Below are 19630 nucleotides of genomic sequence, written 5' to 3'. Positions count from 1 at the left end.
ATTATTGTTTCACAAGGTGTGTATTTCTTTAAGGGCCAGAGCAAATAAGCTACAGTTAGAACTGGATATGGAACAACTGATTGGTTCAAAATTGGGAAAGGAGTACGACAAGGCTGTATATTGTCTCCCTGCTTATTTAACTTATATGCAGAATTCATCATGCGAAAGGCTGGGCTGGATGAATCCCAAACCGGAATTAAGATTGCCGGAAGAAATATCAACAACCTCAGATATGTAAATGACACAACCTTGATGGCAGAAAGTGAGAAGGAATTAAAGAACCTTTTAAAGAGGGTGAAAGAGGAGAGCACAAAATATGGTCTGGAGCTCAACATCAAAAAAACAAAGATCATGGCCACTGGTCCCATCACCTCCTGGCAAATAGAAGGAGAAGAAATTGAGGCAGAGAGAGATTTTACTTTCTTGGGCTCCATGATCACTGCAGATGGTGACAGCAGTCACGAAATTAAAAGACGCCTGCTCCTTGGGAGAAAGGCGATGGCAAACCTAGGCAACATCTTAAAAAGCAGAGACATCACCTTGCCAACAAAGGTCCATATAGTTAAAGCCATGGTTTTCCCAGTAGTGATGTATGGAAGTGAGAGCTGGACCATAAAGAAGGCTGATTGCCGAAGAATGGATGCTTTTGAATTCTGGTGCTGGAGGAGACTCTTGAGAGTCCCATGGACTGCAAGAAGATTCAACCTCTCCATTCTGAAGGAAATCAGCCCTGAGTGCTCACTGGAAGGACAGATCCTGAAGCTGAGACTCCAAGACTTTGGCCACCTCATGAGAAGAGAAGACTCCCTGGAAAAGACCCTGATGTTGGGAAAGATGGAGGGCACAAGGAGAAGGGGACGACAGAGGACGAGATGGTTGGATAGTGTCTTCGAAGCTACAAACATGAGTCTGACCAAACTGCGGGAGGCAGTGGAAGACAGAAGTGTCTGGCGTGCTCTGGTCCATGGGGTCACGAAGAGTCGGACACGACTAAACAACAACAACAACAAAGTTTTACAGCTGTGAAGCAGTATAGCAGGTCTGTTAAGTTATGTTAATTAAGCTGTTGGGTATAGTTTATAAAGAGCAGCATGTGGCTCTCTCAGTACCCTGGTGGATGGGTCACACTTATTGATATAATGTAATTTAGTGTAAAAGGAGTTTTTGTTTTTGTTGTTAAACCAAGCGAAAGATACTTTTGCGTTTCTTGAATGTGTGGTATCCCCAGCACACCTTCTGCAGCCCAACCAATCTGCAAAATAACCAACACTCCCCCCCCCATATTTTATTTATTTCCATTTCAAAACTGTAACTTCTTCTATTACTTTCAAAGATACAAACATTGTTGGACTTCCCTTCCTCTCCTTCAATGGCTCATTTTATAATCCACTCCCTCCCACATCTTAGTTTTCCAATCCTTTCTCTTTTATTCTTTATCTCTTGTTCTTACTTACACTGCTGAAGTTACTAGCATCCTGCTAAGCTAATTGTCTGCTATAGTTAATTGTTTATTATAGTTTTTCATGTAATCTATCTACATATATATTATCCTGTCCTCCTTAAACCTTTATTTCATCCTGATTTCTTATTCTACTGGTCATTCCTGCGAATTCCACATATTCCAACATCTCAAGGTGCCACTCCTCCAAGAGATCCGGAGGAAGCCCTTGGTCTTCTGCCAAGTTCTGCCTGTCCTTATTAGAGTCTGTAGCAGGAACCCCCCCACCCCAATCATTCTGTTTGTATAAACTTCACACTCACACACTACATACGCCACATTTCTGTTATAAATTCATAGAAAATCAACCATACATTGGATTTGCACTGTTTCACTTTTATTTTACTCCATGAAGGAAAGACTACAAAATGGGGCAGGTTTGATACAGGTCAGCCATAATCCTTTCACTGTCTCAGCACATACACAGGAGCCCTGCCCATGCCAACCCTGATGATCCCAGACAGAAGACAATCAAGACCACAAAGAACTCGCATATGGGAGTGGATTCAGCATGGACTGAAACAAAGGACAATGATCAGATCTTCCCTCTGGGGGCAGGAAACTGCCAACTCCCCTTTGTCTCCTGAAGTGACTCAGGGGAAGGGGGGAAGGGAGGAACCAGCCAGGTGACAGGACACTCAGGTTACCACCAACTCCTCTCTCAACCCCTCCTTTCTGTAATGTATGCATGATGTTTCTGGGGGTGGGCTTGATCTAGAGGAGGGGAATTTCAAAAGTTTTTATAAGACCTTGCACACTATTCTTCTGGGTCTTTTCCTCTCTCCTGCACGTGAGGGGAATACCCTGTTGCAACAGTTCAATAAAGGCCAAGCCTACAGGCTGCTGTTTTGCTCCAAGTTATCCTGGTTGGTGTCTTTGTTTTGTCCAAGGGAGCCCTCGGATTTTTCCTGTAACAAGTTGCTGGCAAATCCTACAAAAGGAAATACTGTATTTTTCCGTGGATAAGACTAGGTTTCCCCCCTAAAAAATAATGTCAAAAATTAGGGGACATCTTATACACAGATACATCTTCCCTCCATTTTCTTAAATATGAGTCCCCAAAAATAGGGGGCGTCTTATATATGGGGGCATCTTATAGATGGAAAAATACGGTAAGGTGGTACCTCAGGTTACATACGCTTCAGGTTACATACGCTTCAGGTTACAGACTCCGCTAACCCAGAAATAGTGCTTCAGGTTAATAACTTTGCTTCAGGATGAGAACAGAAATCGTGCTCCAGCGGCGCAGCAGCAGTGGCTGGACTCCTTCCTTTATTCCCCAGGGACCTGCAGGTTCTGCCTGACAAGCTGGGGGACTGAGCTGTCTCGCACCTAGATTTTTCCGTAACACTCCAGATGCCAGTGAATTGTCCACTTCAGTTAGCAGCTCCCCCCTCATTCATCAGGCAGGGCAACTTCTTAGATCTTCTGAGACGGACCAGAAAGCCCTGTTGAGAACCACTGGAGGTCTCGCCATCCAAGGTAGCAGGAGAGGCCCTGAGGGGAAGGAAGCAAAGCTGGGGTGGGGTTGGGGGTGAAAGAGGCAGCTCCCCTCCCCTGCTCAGAGTTGCTGGGAGACCCTCTCCCACCAGCTATAATTCCCAGAGTTCCGTGGCAAAAAGGACAGGTTGTTAAACTGCACTTCATAGAATCATAGAATCATAGAGTTGGAAGAGACCACAAGGGCCACCGAGTCCAACCCCCTGCCAAGCAGGAAACACCATCAGAGCACTCCTGACATATGGTTGTCAAGCCTCTGCTTAAAGACCTCCAAAGAAGGAGACTCCACCACACTCCTGGGCAGCAAATCCCACTGTCGAACAGCTCTTACTGTCAGGAAGTTCTTCCTAATGTTTAGGTGGAATCTTCTTTCTTGTAGTTTGGATCCATTGCTCCGTGTCCGCTTCTCTGGAGCAGCAGAAAACAACCTTTCTCCCTCCTCTATGTGACATCCTTTTATATATTTGAACATGGCTATCATATCACCCCTTAACCTCCTCTTCTCCAGGCTAAACATGCCCAGCTCCCTTAGCCGTTCTTCATAAGGCATCGTTTCCAGGCCTTTGACCATTTTAGTTGCCCTCCTCTGGACACTTGGGGGTGTCTTCTAGCCTCTCAGCACCTTTTACAAACTACGGTTCCCAGGATTCTGTGGAGGAAGCCAGAACCCTAAAGTGGGGTGGCTGTGCTTTGTAGATACAGTGCAGACGGGGCCTGGGTATGGGTCTTGTCTTTCTCCTTGGAATGGCTTTTTATTGGGTTTTATAAACAAGTATCAAAGGAGTAATAAAGGATACAAATAAATAGACCAAGTCTTCTCTTGTCATCTGTACAAAAATAGCACAATAGGTTTGTGATTATCCCTTCAACATATGGTTCATTATTAGTGGTCAGTGTGTGAGTTCTTGGTTCATGAATTGGTGTAAGCAAAAGCAGAAAAGGGGGAAACAGAGTAGAGCAGAGTTAACAGGTAACAGTCCACATTGCCTGGGGAAGAGTCCTTTTTCCTCTTATGTTGTCAATGAAATACTATAAAGTGTCGGACCGTTGATGAGGGTGGTGTTTAGATTTTACTTTAGATCAACCAGATGGAGTCTGATCCTGATGTGTGTATGTGTGGGGTGTTTCTGGAGACTTTTCTTCTGACAGAACAAAAGAAAAGAGGAGTCCTCACTCCAGTAGTCTGTCTGGGTTGGAACTTTGGAGATTCCAAGTGCTAGAAAACGGGACCGAAGCAGGAAATAAATGGGCACTGAAGTGGGAGTGGGAAGGAGAGCAGCTCTTGAGGACCCCAGTTTAGCGCGCACACCCTCTAGCCTGGTGGACAAATTGCACCGGGTCAATCACAGTTCTGACTTCATTCGTTGACTGGAAACACAGAAAGGCAGGAGGAACTAAGCTCTTTCATCTCACAGAAAACCCTTCGGCTGCCTGCATTGTAAGTTTTCTTTTCGGAGGGTTAGAGTCTTACTGTACTTCTCATTATTCCTTTTTTTGTTTGTTTTGTTTTTTTCTTAAAGCTAGGGTAAGTCCTGTGGTGCAGTCCAGCCCTGGGTCCTAGCAAGACTCGATATTAGAACAAAGTACAGCGGTACCTCGGGTTAAGTACTACTACTACTACTAATAATAATAATAATTTATTATTTGTACCCCGGCCATCTGGCTGGGTTTCCCCATTCACTCTGGGCGGCTTCCACAAAGACCAAAAATACACTAAGATGTCACACATTAAAAACTTCCCTGAGGAAAGTGGCAAAAGAGTTGATTTTATATGATTGTTATAGCTAGGTAACTTCCCTGAGCTGTCAAGTCGAAAAGATACATTTATGCATAATATTTGTAGTGTTACGGTAAAATCTGGGTGCGAGGCTGCTCTGCCACCCAGCTCGTCGGACTAAGTCCGCGGGTCCCTGCGGAGGAAAATGAGCTCAGCCGGAGACAGGAGCAAGCTGCAGAAGATCCAAGTTTATTGTGCAACAGGTTCAAGGCGAGATTGAACAGCGAGAAAGGGGTGACATGAACTTTTGAAACTTCCCTCCATGTCCCAGAATACAGTGCAAAATACATCATAGTTACATCATGAATATATTAAAGAGAGGTTGGGTTACACAGATTACATCATGAATACATTAAAGAGAGGTTGGGTTACAGAGATTAACATACCGAGGAGGGAGGGGGAATATGCAGAGCTGGAGATATGCGCAGATAAGCACATCCTGAGTATCGGTGATGAGAGGACAATAGTCCAAATATGTAAAGTCTGGCACCTGGTATTGCCCGGAGGAAAGGCTTGGCAGAGTGATTTGACAGGATTAGGGTCTTGACACCTTGCTTGAGGGATTATGGAGGACAGAGGAGGTGTCATGGAGTCCTAGAGAAACTGAGCAAATTGGCACGTTGATTTTCTATGAATTTTATAGATTTTAGTTCCTTTTGACATTGACAATTGGAAATAAATGGGTATATTGTAGCGAAGAAGAAGGTGAAGAATACACGCCCCCCTTCCGTATCAGTAGCATTTAACAAGATGTGCCCCACCCCCGTAATTTCCGTAACAGGAGGAACTCAGAGTCATAACAAACACCCTGCAGGATCAGGCCACAGAAGTCCCCGCTCTGCTCCTTGCTCATCCCCCCCAACCATGATCGGAATACGCCTCCCACGCCTCCTCTCTGGGACTCCCCTTCTCCCCATTGCACCCCTAAGGGGGGAGAGAGAAGAGACTCGCCCAGGAGGCGCCACCTAGGCAGCGCTTGGCCTGCAGAGAGAGACAAAAGCCAAGGACTTGTGCTCTGGACTGGAGGACCTGCCTCTCCCCCGCCTTTCTTTCCTCTCCTCTCCTTTCTAGGAATCCAGCGCGGCTCCTTTTAACCCTTGCAAAGCCGAGACACCAAGCTCCCCCCCCCCCGCAGGAGCCCCGTGCATTGCGCACACCCGGAGAGCATTCATTTGGGGGGGCCCCTCTTGGCTGGGAGCATTTCCCCCTGCGCTTCTTTTTGCTGGCCAAGGCAGGGAGCAGGTCAGATCCCAGACCAGAGGGGCCCCCAAAATAATACCTCCTGGGCAGAGGGAGGGAGGGAGGGAAGGGTGAGCTCGGCTTTGCAAGGGTTAAAAGGCACTGATCTGCACTCCTAGAGAGGACAGGCAAGACAGGGGGGCAGGTCCTCCACTGCAACAGCCCCCCCCCCCCGCTTCCTGCAAAGGGTGTTTTTTGTCTGCGGAGCAAGCGCTGCCTCCGTGGCGCATTCTGGGATCTGGTGAGTCTGGGGGAGAAGGGACTGCAGGAGGGGGTGTACGGGGGGGGGCGGCTGCTCAGCTAATGTATGTGGGGACCCCCAAGTCTGGGAGCGGAGGGTCCTGCCCTAGCCCTCCAGGAGAAGGCAGGGAGGGGACGTGTTTGCAGGAAGCCTGGCGCTCTGCTCTGTCTTAGGATCCCCAGGCTGCTGCTTGCTACGGGGGGGGGGGGGGCGTGTCTCTGGGTCAGGGGAAAAGAGCAGGCAGGGAAGCCTGGTCAGGATCAGCCACAGGGACGAGCAGAGGCTGCAGCCGGACGGGCCGTGAAATCTACGCAAAAGATCAAAGGAAAACCTCAGCTGTGCAATCCATCAATAAGGAAGGCGGAGAGGGGGAGGGCCGCCTCTGCCCCAGCTATAAGTCCCAGATTTCCCTGGCATGAAGCACAAATTCTTAGATCCCTTTTTGGGGGGGGGGAGGGTTCTTAGCAACCCTCAGCATCCTTAACTGGGAGACCCTCTCCCACCAGCTCCCTCTGCCTGGGCTATACAACAACAACAACAACAACAACAACATATTATTATTATTATTTATACCCCACCCATCTGGCTGGGTTTCAACAACAACAACAATTTATTATTTATACCCCACCCATTTGGCTGGGTTTCCCCAGCCACTCTGGGCGGCTTCAAACAAAATATTAAAATACAGTAAGGCATCAAACATGAAAAGCTTCCCTAAACAGGGCTGCCTTCAGATGTCTTCTAAAAGTCAGGTAGTTGGTGTTCTCTTGGACATCTGGTGGGAGGGCGTTCCACAGGGCGGGTGCCACCACCGAGAAGGCCCCCTGCCTGGTTCCCTATAATTCCCAGAGTTTCCTGGCAAAAAGATTGAATTGCTCAGACACTCTTAAGGGGGGGGGGGCATGTCCTAGGAACTCCCAGCACCTTTTACAAACTACGGTTCCCAGGATTCTTTGGACTCTTTAAAGTGGTCTCATCCTGCTTTGCAGATGCAGTGCAGAGAGGGGCCTGGGAGTGTGTGTTGTGTTTTTGTGTGTTTTTTAAATAACTTTTTATTGGGTTTTATGAACAGGGATCATCAGAAGAATAAAGGATAAGGGAAAACAAAAGACTGAATCTTCTCTGCATCACAAAAATAGCATAATATATGGACAGGAATATCTTCACCGCATGGTTCATTATTACTGGAGTGTCTGAGTTCTCAGTTCATGAGTTGGTTTAAGCTAAAGCAGAAAAGGGGGAAACAGGACAGAGCAGAGTTAACAGATAACATTGAGCATCTTATAGCCAAAGGCCTGGCCAGGAGCCCCTGGGGTTGCGCTGAGGTCAAGTGTGAAAAATAGTCATTTTTCCTCCTATTGAAATTGAAATACTTTATTGTCACTTGTACAACTTGTATACAGTGAGATTACACTAGCACCCCCCCCACTCAGCTCTCTTAGTTTACTGAAAGTCAGTTGCCCTGTTGTTCTCTTTTCATTCAGCAGCCTAACAGCCCACAGATAGAAGCTGTTCTTCACCCTCTTGGCTTCTATATCTTCTGCCCGAGGGCAGGAGATCAAGAAAGTGCTGGCCAGGGTGTGAATCATCCCTGAGAATTTTCCTCACTCTCCTGAGGCAATGTTCTTCTGTACAGGACAGCCCATAATATCTTGTGCAGCATTCACCACCCTCTCTAGGCACTTCCTATCAGATGATGTCAAACCAGCATTCCACACCGTGATGCAGTATAAAAGGACACTTTCTATTGTGTCCTTCTACTGTGTCCTGTTGTGTAGAAGGAGATCATCAAATGTTGCTTGACATCGTTCTTCTGCAATACTCTGAGGAGATGGAGTCTCCGTGGGGCTTTCTTAACCACCTGGGTTGTGTTGATTTTCCAAGTAAGGCCTTCACTGAGATAAACTCCTAGGACTTTAAAGGAAGAGGCTCTCTCCACACAGCGGGGCTAGTTCTCCTCTCTTCCTCTGAAAGTCCAACACCATCTCCTTTGTCTTGCTGATATTAAGGTGCAAGTTGTTCCCTAGGCACCATGGAGATATTTTTTGGACCTCCCCTCTATACGCTGATTCGTCTCCACCTGTTATTAAACCCATTATGGTGGTGTCATCTGCAAACTTAATAATTGCAGTAGATGGGCCAGATGATACACAATCGTATGTATACAATGAATACAGGTAGGGACAGCACACATCCCTATGTTACCAGTGAAACAATATCAAGTAATTGGTCTATTGATGAACATGGGTTCAAAGTGAAGATAGTAGTTTATGTTTAAATTCATATTTAGATCAACCAGGTGCAGCCCAATCCTGAAGGGGTGGGGATATTCCTGGGGAGGGTTTTTTTCTCCTTTTCGTGATGCTGTGTGTGTAGCTTAGTGATGCCAAAACCTGGAAGGGGAGTTATGGCGGTAGAAAAGGAGGCATTTCTTCAGATTCTTGGGGACCTAAGTGAACCCCTGGTGTGAACACCTCAAATTGGGCCCCCAAATGACCAAAAACAGGAATGAAATGTGTTTTCAAGGGTTGTTGAGGAGATTCAATAGGGAGGGGCAGATCCATGGAGGCCACCTTGAGCTCTGGAGGAAAAAGATGGGGGGGGGAAAGAAATGTCGTTAATAAAGAGAGGGAACCCAGCCGATAATGTGGTTGCTTCATTTTGGACCAGGTTGTGAGTTGTTGTAGCAGAACCCACCACTAGCCACTGATTAATAACGCGACAGACTCACCCCGCTAACTGCCCCCCATGAAATATAGCGGACCCACCGCTTGGCAGGCCAATTACATGCATTTCCGCAGTTTACCACAGGCTACCTTGTGAGGATCTTGTGTGAGAGGAAACTTAGTGATTTAGAGTCTTAGGAAAGAGCTGAACGAACAAGAACAGTTTTATTTACAAAAGAAGAGGTCCATGAAACAAATTTGGGGTCAGGAGATGCGTTCTTTCAAATAAAAGTTGGCTTATTACTTAAGCTAAATAGAAAGATCTCACTGTGGTACATGCACAGCTTTTCTTAAACTTCAGTTGCTAAAAGCTCACTTGTTGCACTTCAGTTGGAAGTTCAGGTTTCTACCATAGGAGGTAAAAGAATTAACTCTGTTTCTGTTCATTTACTTAGTTATGAGCAGGGTTACACTTAAATACTTTTAATACAGCGCAGCTTCCTTCTCAGCCTAATACTTTGGTTCCTGAGCGAGGGGCATTTTCCCTCCCCCCATCCGCCTCTCTCTTAGTCATCCCACTCCTGAGGGATTTCCCCCGGACCCAGGGGATCCTCTCAGGCCTTGTTATTCATTGGGGGGGGTCTCCTTTTCCTAGGAGATCTCTCCCCTCCTGACTGGAAGGAGACCCCGGTTTAGTCCATCTGCCCACAGATTCTCCCTCTCCTGCCTCCTCAGACTCTGATCAGGCCCTGCCCACTCTCTCCCTCAGAAAGGGCTCTTCGGGTTTTCCCTCCAAAAGGGCTGGCAGCCAATCAGAGAGAGGAGAGAGAGAGAGAGAGGCCCGCCCTCTGGCGGAGTCTCTGAGGCGCTGCCTCCCCCGAGTGTCCCTCACAGTTGCCTTCAAGGGCAGCTGCTCCACATGGAGGGTCTTGCGATGCCCCACCTGATCCTGAGTGGGGAGCCCCATGGCCTCTTCCCCTCTGCCCCCAAGGGACGGTGGCTGGCAAAGGAGCTGGAGCTGGAAATGGGCCCTGGTCCGTCACTGAGGCCCCCTGAGCCTCCAGGGGTCGTGTGGGATGGAGGAGAACACCCAGGAATATATGGCTGGGGGTGGGGAATACGCTATGTACCATTATTATTATTATTATTATTGTTAATATTGATGACCTGTGCTTGACCCTAAGTTCCCAGGACAGTATACACAATATTAAGCACAGTTTAAAACCACTTGCAATCACAGAAAGAAGATTACACCTAATTAACTTGTTTTTCAGTGGTGTCCTTTGACCCCGCCCACTTGGCCCTCAGGAAAACAGCAACAACAACAACAATTTTATTATTTATACCCTGCCCATTTGATTCTTTCGGTCATTTTTGCCAATTGGGCATAGTCCATCAACTTAATCTTCCATTCTTCTCTGGTATGAAGAAGAAGACTCTGTCTTCTTTCCATCTCTGGGCTAATAACATCTGAGCAGCAGTGGTCACATACATAAATAGTCTTTTCTGATCTGTTGGAATTTCAGTACTTAGAATTCCTAAAAGAAAAGCTTCGAGTTTTCTTAAAAAGGTTATTTTAAACATTCTTTCCCCCGTTTATTATATATCATCTCCCAGAATTCTTTTACTACCTTACATGTGCCTTCTTTTTCCTTACATTTCCAGCATGTATTTGACCTTGTTTTTTACATTTTAGCTAGTTTACTAGGAGTTAAATATCAAAGATACATCATTTTCATAAAATTTTCTTTCAATGTGTAACATGCTTCAAATCTCAGCTCCATAGCTTCTCCCATGCTGTAAGTTGTATATTATATCCAAAGTCCTTCGTCCAGTGTATCATAAATGATTTAACCTGTTCATCTTTCGTATGCTATTCTAATATTAATATTTTAATATTAATTTATACATTTTTGAAAGAAATTTAGTCTTGTTTTCTAACAGCTCTCTTTCAAATTTAGGGGTTTTATTAAGAAGACCTTTCTTTTAATCCATCTTAAATATATCATTTAGCTCATGGTATTGTAACTGATCAGTTAATTCTTCTCTTATACTCTCAAACCTCTTAAATCTTAGTTACAGATAGGTAGCCGTGTTGGTCTGCCATAGTCAAAACAAAACAAATTCCTTCCAGTAGCACCTTAAAGACCAACTAAGTCAGTTCTTGGTATGAGCTTTCGTGTGCATGCACACTTCTTCAGATACACACGAAAGCTCATACCAAGAACTGACTTAGTTGGTCTTTAAGGTGCTACTGGAAGGAATTTGTTTTGTTTTGACTATGGCAGACCAACACGGCTACCTATCTGTAACTGGAACTATGGAAGGCACCACATTGAGCCGCATGAAATGGAAGTCCATCAACCTCACCAAGAAACTTGCACAGGTACAGACTGATATCTTCTTTCTTACTAAATGCAAGAACCTGGACATTATACCCAAGGGTCTTAGAATTAAGAACCCTCTACAATCCACGTATCCCACTGAATATGCAAGAAAACTATGCAACACTTTCTCTAAGAAGCTGCTCAAACATCTGATCAGCGTTCTCTACTCTAAACAGAAGCTAATAAAGGAGGAACTCCTTGTATTGGACAACTCTATCAGGAACCACCAAGCTTGGCAAGAGTTCCAAAAGGAAAAACAAAACATTTACCACTCTCAACTGGAGCTACTGAAAAAACAGAAAAACAAGAAACTCTCTAACCTTTCCAACCTACAGGCTACAAATCAAAACAAGATCAACAATATTGTCAATCTCTCACAGCAAGCACTCAGCCCAGCTGAGGAATCAGTCCTTTCACGTGGACTGTCATTCTGCCCTGCCAAATCCCCACACATGATCCAGTTCTGCGGGGACTTGGAAGCATTTTTCCGCCGTTTACGCCTGAAGGAGTATTTTCAACACACACAACAACAAGACAAAGCAGAACAAGCAACAACTTCACAACACAACACCTCTCAACCCACTGGAGAACAACAACCACCCTCCCAACAGAACACTGACCACCAACTACCACCGAAAAAGTGTTACACAAAAAGGGACTCCACATGGACCCCTCCTGATGGACGCAATACCACACTGGACTTGTACATTGACTGCTTCCGCCACAGAATCCAAACAGATGTGACCAGAAAACACCATCGCTTACAACAAAATCTAAACCATGCTGAAAGGAGAGCCATAGATAATCTCAGAAACAACCCAGACATTACTCTTAAATCTTAGTTGATGTCCTACTTCCATTAACAGTTCTTTGCCCAGTCATTTCTCATACTGAATTTTTTCAAAGATATCGCTTCCTGTGGGGAAAGCAACCATGGTGTTTTTTGCTCTAATAGATTTTTATATTTTCTTTACACTTCATAAACTGATTTTCTTACTACATGATTTAGGAAAGCTGTATGTACTTTAACCTTCTTGTACCACAAAAGTGCATGCCAACCTTATCTATTTTCATGAACTTCGAGATCTAAAATGAGTTTTTAAATAATATACATTCCCTTAGCCAGCATAAACAGGATGCTTAATAATATAATCTTAAATCCGGCAGGGAGAATCCACCTCTATCTTTAGAATCTATCAAAGGAGGGCTTCCTTTGTCAAAGAAAGCTCAGACTCTGGGCTGTGGTGGAATCCAGCCCTGGTTTCTAGTAAGACTTATCCATGCTTGCTCAGGGAAACTTTTTCTTCTCCTGACCGTGTATTAGTCTTATAACAAAACAATGTATTTGCTTTGTAGGATTTGCTAGAGCCTCTCATTAGGACAAACAGAACTGGGAAGAAGACCAATCTTCTGATCTCTTGGAGGCTTCCTGTGAGCCCAGATGGATGAGCTAGACTCAGCTGGCCCTGAAGCAGGACGAGGCCATGCCATCAAAACTGAGAGCAGTGGGGGATTATGGGAAATCTCCATTCAAAAGATCCTGGGTGAGGAGGACACCCTCTACTCAGATGTGCAGAGCCAGCGGTTCAGGCAGTTCTGCTACCAGGAGGCCGAAGGACCCCGAGAAGTTTGCAGCCGACTCCACCACCTTTGCCGTCAGTGGCTGAAGCCAGAAAGGCACACGAAAGCTGAGATGCTGGACCTGGTGATCTTGGAGCAGTTCCTGGCTGTCCTTCCACCAGAGATGGAGAGCTGGGTGAGGGAATGTGGAGCGGAGACCAGTTCCCAGGCGGTGGCCCTGGCCGAAGGATTCCTCCTGAGTCAGGCAGAGGAGAGGAAGCAGGCAGAGCAGCAGGTGAGAGAGACTGTCCTCAGATACCCTCAAGGGGCTCTGAATGATATGAGAGATCCATATTTTTTTGGTCTCTGCCACTCCTTTTCTAATCTTTCCCCTCAATCTCTGTTTTGAATCCTTGTTGCTATATCAGGGAACGGACATCTTTGCAGAAATTGACCCTGATTCCTCTGAGGCAGAGAGGACTGCATTGGACACTAGAGACACACCCCTGGGTAAGACGGAGTTTTTTCTCAGTTTGGTCACATTCTTTTCAGTCTGTGGGTTCTTTTCATATTTTTGAGGATACTTGGGGTCAAGAGCCTAAAGGAGGGGATATGTATTTTTGCACAACTAAAATACGAAATGGGTACCAACATCAAAATGCACTCAGCTGGTGGCACTTTTTTGAAGGCCCATCTGTAGTTAGAGATGCACTGCTTCACCTCTGAGAGCACACACCCGTGGCTTCCTACTTACCTTTATCTCTCGCAGGTGACAGAAGGATGCTGGCAAGACCTGCTTATCCATCTTTTCATGCTGGTAAAGGAGTAGCAGCAGCTGTGGAACCTGATCAGGTAGGAGGAAGGAGCATTGTGGGGAAAGAGGCTGAGGGGCAGGGCAGCCAGGGTGCCTCTGGGCCAGGATGAACCTCTCTCCTCTTGGCTTCTGTCAGAGCTCCCATTAACAAAGGCTGAACATGCCATTCAAGGAAGTTTATGTGCTAAGAATAAAGAACAGCTGTCTCACCTTAATTTGCCTTCTGAGTGCTTGTAGTATCATTTACCACTGGTTGCAATTTTATTTATATATTGATTGTTGAATGTGAAACCATACAAAACAGTTGCCAGGAGTCACCTAAGCAGCCTCATCAGTTGCACAATGGGGCTCCCTCCCTCTCCTCCTGCTCTCCGTGCCTCCATGCGCCCCTTGAAGCTTTAGTGCATCAGGAGGGTCCCCAACACAGAACTGCACATGGGGAGAGAAGAGAGGGAAATGCTTGCATAGACAAAATGTTTTGTAGAACACAGTGTGGCATTCCATCTATTAAAAAATAGATTAATAGCCATCATTAAAATACAAAGTAACAGAATTACATTAAGACATTAAAAGAAGCATCCATAACATGCAGCAAAAATAAATAAAAATCCATTAAAACAACACAGAAATGAACAGGCAGAAAAGAAGAAAGACATTTGTAGTGGATAATTGTTATGCTATCTTAGAAGATAAACTTTCTTTTTCTTGTAGGTTCCAGTGTGCTTTGAAGATGTAGCTGTTCATTTCACAGATGAGGAATGGGTGTTGCTGGATCCTGACCAGAGAGCTCTGCATAAGGAAGTAATGGGGGAGAATCGTGAGATCATAGACTCGCTTGGTAAGGCTCCCTGTTGCATCACAATATCTGTTTTGAAAATCAATACATACCTCTATGTGATGAACCTCCTATATTTTGATGGGGCTCAATAGTGCACCAACAGCATCTGGGACTCTGACACCTCTACAGCTCACCTTCAATGCACATCTACAGCTATCTACTGTTTAGTCTGCAAATTTTATTCTCCAAGTTATGCCTTTTTAAAACATAATCAGGTTGGCCTTAAATGCCTGGCCCTTTTTATAAGCTTCAGAATTATTAGGGAAGTTGATGTAGCTCCCTGGCAGGTTTTTTCGTTTTTGCTTGTGTCGGCTTTTGGTTGATCAAAGATTCCATGATGTGGCCAAACAAAATCCATCCTAGAAAAGAGCCAGGCTTTTTGAATCTCAGGTTCCCATAAATATCTCTGTTAGTGCTAGTAAAGTAAGGGAGTGAACCCTGTAAGAGCTCACATCTAACTCCCTTCAGTACTTAATCTATCACATGTGTTTATGAGCAATGTTCAGTAATTTGGGGCTCCATATCTTGCCGAGGCGCTAATCCATTTCTCTCTTTGTTACAGGTAATGATGACTTGGAAATTAAGAACGAGGGAGACCACGACATCACCCACACAGTGGAAAAGACATATGATTCAGAGTTTGGACAGAGCTACAGTCAGAGTTCCCATTCCACTTCCCATCAAATAAATCCCATTTGGAAGAATCTGTATCAGTGCTTGGAATGTGGAAAGAACTTTACTTGGAAGAAAAGTCTCACGTCTCATCAAAGAATTCATACAGGGGAGAAACTATATTACTGCTTGGAATGTGGAAAGACCTTCAGCGAGAGGGGCAAGCTCACGGCCCATCAAAGAATTCATACAACAGAGAAACCATATCAGTGTTTGGAATGTGGAAAAAGCTTTAGTGAGAGGGCCAATCTCATTTCCCATCAAAGAATTCATACAGGGGAGAGACCATATCAGTGTTTGGAATGTGGGAAGAGCTTCAGTCAGAGCACTCATCTCACTTGCCATCAAAGAATCCACACTGGGGAGAAGCCCTATCAGTGCTTGGAATGTGGAAAAAGCTTCACCTGGAAGAAAAGTCTCACTTCCCATCAAAGTATTCATACAGGGGAGAAGCCATATCCATGCTTGGAATGTGGAAAAAGCTTCAGTGAGATGGGCAAGCTCACGGCCCATCGAAGAATTCACAATGGGGAAAAAGCATATCAGTGCTTGGAATGTGGAAAGAGCTTCAATAAAAGCGCAAATCTCACATCCCATCAAAGAATTCATACAGGGGAGAAACCATATCAATGCTTGGACTGTGGAAAGAGGTTCAGTCAGAGTGCCAATCTCACAACCCATGAAAGAATTCATACAGGGGAAAAACCCTACAAGTGCTTGGAATGTGGAAAAAACTTCAGAGAGAGGGGCAATCTCACGTCCCATCAAAGAATTCACAGTGGGGAGAAACCATATCAGTGCTTGGAGTGTGGAAAGAGTTTCAGTAAGAGTGCCTATCTCACGTCCCATCAAAGAATTCATACAGGGGAGAAGCCATATCAGTGCCTGGAATGTGGAAAGTGCTTCACCTGGAAAGAAAGTCTCACTTCCCATGAAATGATCCATACAGGGGAGAAACCCTATCAGTGTTTGGAATGTGGAAAGAGCTTCAATAAGAGCACCTATCTCACATCCCATCAAATAATTCATACGGGGGAGAAGCCATATCAGTGCTTGGAATGTGGAAAGACCTTCAGTCGGAGCACCAATCTCACGGCACATCAAAGAATTCATACAGGGGAGAAACCGTATCACTGCATGGAATGTGGAAAGAGCTTTACCTGGAAAGAAAGTCTCATTTCCCACCAAATTATTCATAAAGGCGAGAAACCATATCAGTGTATGGAATGTGGAAAGAGTTTCAGTGAGAGTGCCCATCTCACCGCCCATCAAATAACTCATACAAGGGAGAAACCCTACCAGTGCATGGAATGTGGAAAGAGCTTCTGTAAGAGGGCCAATCTTACTTCCCATCAGAGAATCCACACTGGGGAGAAACCCTATCAGTGCTTGGAATGTGGAAAGAGGTTTAATACAAGCACAAACTTCCGTCGACATCAAAGTATTCACCGTGGGGAGAAACCATATCAATGCTTGGAATGTGGAAAGAGCTTCAGCCAGAGCACCCATCTCACTTCCCATCACAGAACTCACAGAAGAGAGGAACAATATCATTTCTCGTAATGTGGAAACAGCTTCAGTCAGAATATCAATCTCATAACCCATAAAATAATTCATACAGGGGAGAAACCACATCAATGCTTCTAATGTGCTAAGAGCTTCAGTCAGAGAATCCATCTCATTTCCCATGAAAGATCTTCCAGAGGAGAGAATCATAAAATTGTAGCAATCGACTGACCCTGAGGTTCGTTTACCCCAGTCCCCTCAAGGCTGGAATCTCAGCTAAAGTATCTCAGACAGATAGCCACGCAATCCTTTTGTGGGAATTCCCTTCCATTGTTGAATAGCTATTATGGTATTGTCTAAGTTCTTGTCTGATGTTTAGTTGGTATCTCCTTTATTGTCACTTTAATCCATGTCTTCAGGTCCTTCTCCTGGAGCAAGAGAACCCAAGTTTTCTCCATCTTCCATGTGACAGCCCTTTTGATCTTAGAAGATGGCTATCGTATCTCTCTCGGGTTCCATTTGTATGTAAAGTTGTATGCACCTGTATCAAAGTAATTCATAATAATAAGTATAGTATAATAGAAGATTTAAGGTACTGTTAGCTAGGAAGGTGGGGCAGAGTGAGTTTGGAATGCTGGGGTGAGAGATGATTGGCTGAGTTTCAAAGGAGGTTTGAATAAATACAGTGTCTGAAAAGTAGTCATAAACAATGAATGAAATATTAAAAATATACAATCAAGCTCAACAATTTCCACAACAATTGCAACAACATCTAAAATAAATATACAGGAGAAAAAAACCTAACAGCAACAGCCTCCCCACCCCGAAATCCCTACGCCCCAGAGCCTATTCAGTAGACTCAGCCTTTGCAGCTGGAGTCAGTCTATCAGTTTGGGCCCTCCCAGGCCAGGTAGGAAAAGGCCTGCAAGGCTGAGAGCAGGTCTTCTGGAGATGGCCAAGATGGTCTCTGGCCTCTTCAGTAGAGACGGTTGGAGGGTGGAGTGGAGGGTGAGAGTGGTGGTTGTTGTGAAGCAGCCTTGGTTACATTAGGAATAGAGGAACAGCATTATAATATATGTTGTTACAGTTGTAATAAAGTGACAAAAATGGAAGTGGGGACATTTGAAAGCATTCATTTACGTACACAAATTTTCTTTGAAACCTTTGTTTATTTTTTCAAAAGTCAGTTGCGTTCTACCACACACCTCCTCTTCCACTACATTAGGGCTGAAGTGTTCTGGTAAGAGTGGCAGAGGAGAAAAGGCAGTTGTTTGGTGAAAGACCCAGCTCACAGCTGTGCATCTTTTACCAATGTTGATTTCAAGGCTTTATTTTAGCGTTTCTTGTCCTGGGCCCAGTCCTGTGGAACATCCTGCCACTAGAGATTCCATAGGTTCCCGCTGTGCCAACTTTTAACTGCCTGCTATTTTTGTTTCTATTCCATTAAGAGTACGTACACCCCCCAAGGGTCTATTGATACTTGTTTTTAAATTTTATTTTTAACTTGCTTTTAATTTTAATTTTTATTATATTAATTGGTTTTATGTTCTTATATTGCTCTAAACTGCTTTAGTATATTTTGATGATACAGCTGTCTGTACTTAAATGAACAATCCTGTAAGGTAGTTTAGGCTGAGAGACAGTGACTGGCTGGCCCTGAGCTTGGTAGCTGAGCAATACTCTCTTACCTCCCAGTCCTCTTAATAAGACCTGTAATCCCATCATCTTTAAAATAAATGAATAAATAGAAATGATGGCTTTTGCTGCAAAATGGACAGTTAGTTGCAAGGGTAACTTTTTGCATCGTCCACAGTCACATAGGAAAACCAGACAAGAATACAGTCTTCCAAACAATGAAATCGAAATAAAGTCTTTCAGAAGTTCGTGAAAAGGTGGTGCCTTGCCCCAAAGACAGTGTCCATGGTGTTGGGTTCTGCAGCTTCCAGAGAGGAATCTGGCACAGTCTCCTGGACTAGGGCACCCACCTTCTAAACTGGAATTAAACAACTGGTCACAAAAATCATATCACACCCTTTAACCCAGTGGCGTAGTGTGGGGGGTGCAGGGGGGGCCGGCCGCACCGGGCGCAACTTCTGGGGTTAGGGCAAATCCACGGGTTAGGGGGCGCAAATCCACGGGTTAGGGGGCGCAAATCACTTGCCTTGCCCCGGGTGCTGACAACCCACGCTACGCCACTGCTTTAACCTGCTTAGCTATTGGCTGTCCTGTTCCTTCGGTCAAGAAATCTGAAGCTGGGGGACCTCGAGTGCCACTGAGACTTTGTACACACCCTTCATTTAAAGCACATTTCCCCCGGCACACACAACCCACGCCTGAATTTATTTTGAATTGTTGGGGGTTTTTTTAAAAAAATGTTCCTTTAGTGCATTGTGATTTTTTTGGGTTTCTATATAGATGGATAGACTAGAGATACTTTGGTGTCAAAGCAGAGTATCTTAAGATTTAATGTTACAGTAGAAATGTTCCATTTCATATACGGTAAAGTATCATAAAATTGTTTGCCTAGTGAATTCATGGGAGGGGGAATCATTTGTACTATTCTGTGAATCTGCTTGCGCGGGTTTAATGTTGTTTGGAGACAATAACTCTCAGTAATTTCATATTATCTATGTGTTTGTTGTGTGTTCAGCACACATAATTGCAGATGAGACTAAATAAAATGCTTCCTAGGAAAATCCCTTGGACTGCTGCTGTAGTGTTTCAAGTGTGGCTTCACTTACAGGTAATAATATATTGTATTTATTGCAGAAAAATTACACCATAGTTGGCTATTAATTTGAACCCCAGCGAACCCTGCTGCTTTCTCCCAATTTCTTAGGTAGAAATAACTGATAATGAAAATGAAAAGAGGCACACCCTTTCCCCCAAACGTTTAGAATCTAGTGAGCATCATGGAGAATTTCAGCACTTA

At 44.7% G+C, this 19630-nt stretch overlaps 1 protein-coding gene across 1 annotated transcript; it reads left to right on the top strand.

Moving 5' to 3' along the window:
• The first annotated feature begins 6177 nt into the window (after positions 1-6177).
• LOC309325912 (uncharacterized protein) lies at positions 6178-19394 on the top strand. Its single transcript, XM_081834277.1, has 7 exons — positions 6178-6255; positions 12665-13163; positions 13297-13378; positions 13638-13720; positions 14394-14520; positions 15083-18745; positions 18912-19394. The coding sequence occupies exons 2-6, from the start codon at positions 12750-12752 to the stop codon at positions 16753-16755; spliced, it is 2379 nt and encodes a 792-aa protein (XP_081690403.1). The 5' UTR covers positions 6178-6255; positions 12665-12749; the 3' UTR covers positions 16756-18745; positions 18912-19394.
• Positions 19395-19630: the final 236 nt, after the last annotated feature.

Source organism: Podarcis erhardii (assembly GCF_964252035.2).
Source record: "Podarcis erhardii genome assembly, chromosome: 12".
Classification (NCBI taxonomy): domain Eukaryota; kingdom Metazoa; phylum Chordata; class Lepidosauria; order Squamata; family Lacertidae; genus Podarcis; species Podarcis erhardii.
The sequence above is the reverse complement of the archived record's forward strand: the minus strand, read 5'-3'. Positions and strand labels throughout refer to the sequence as shown.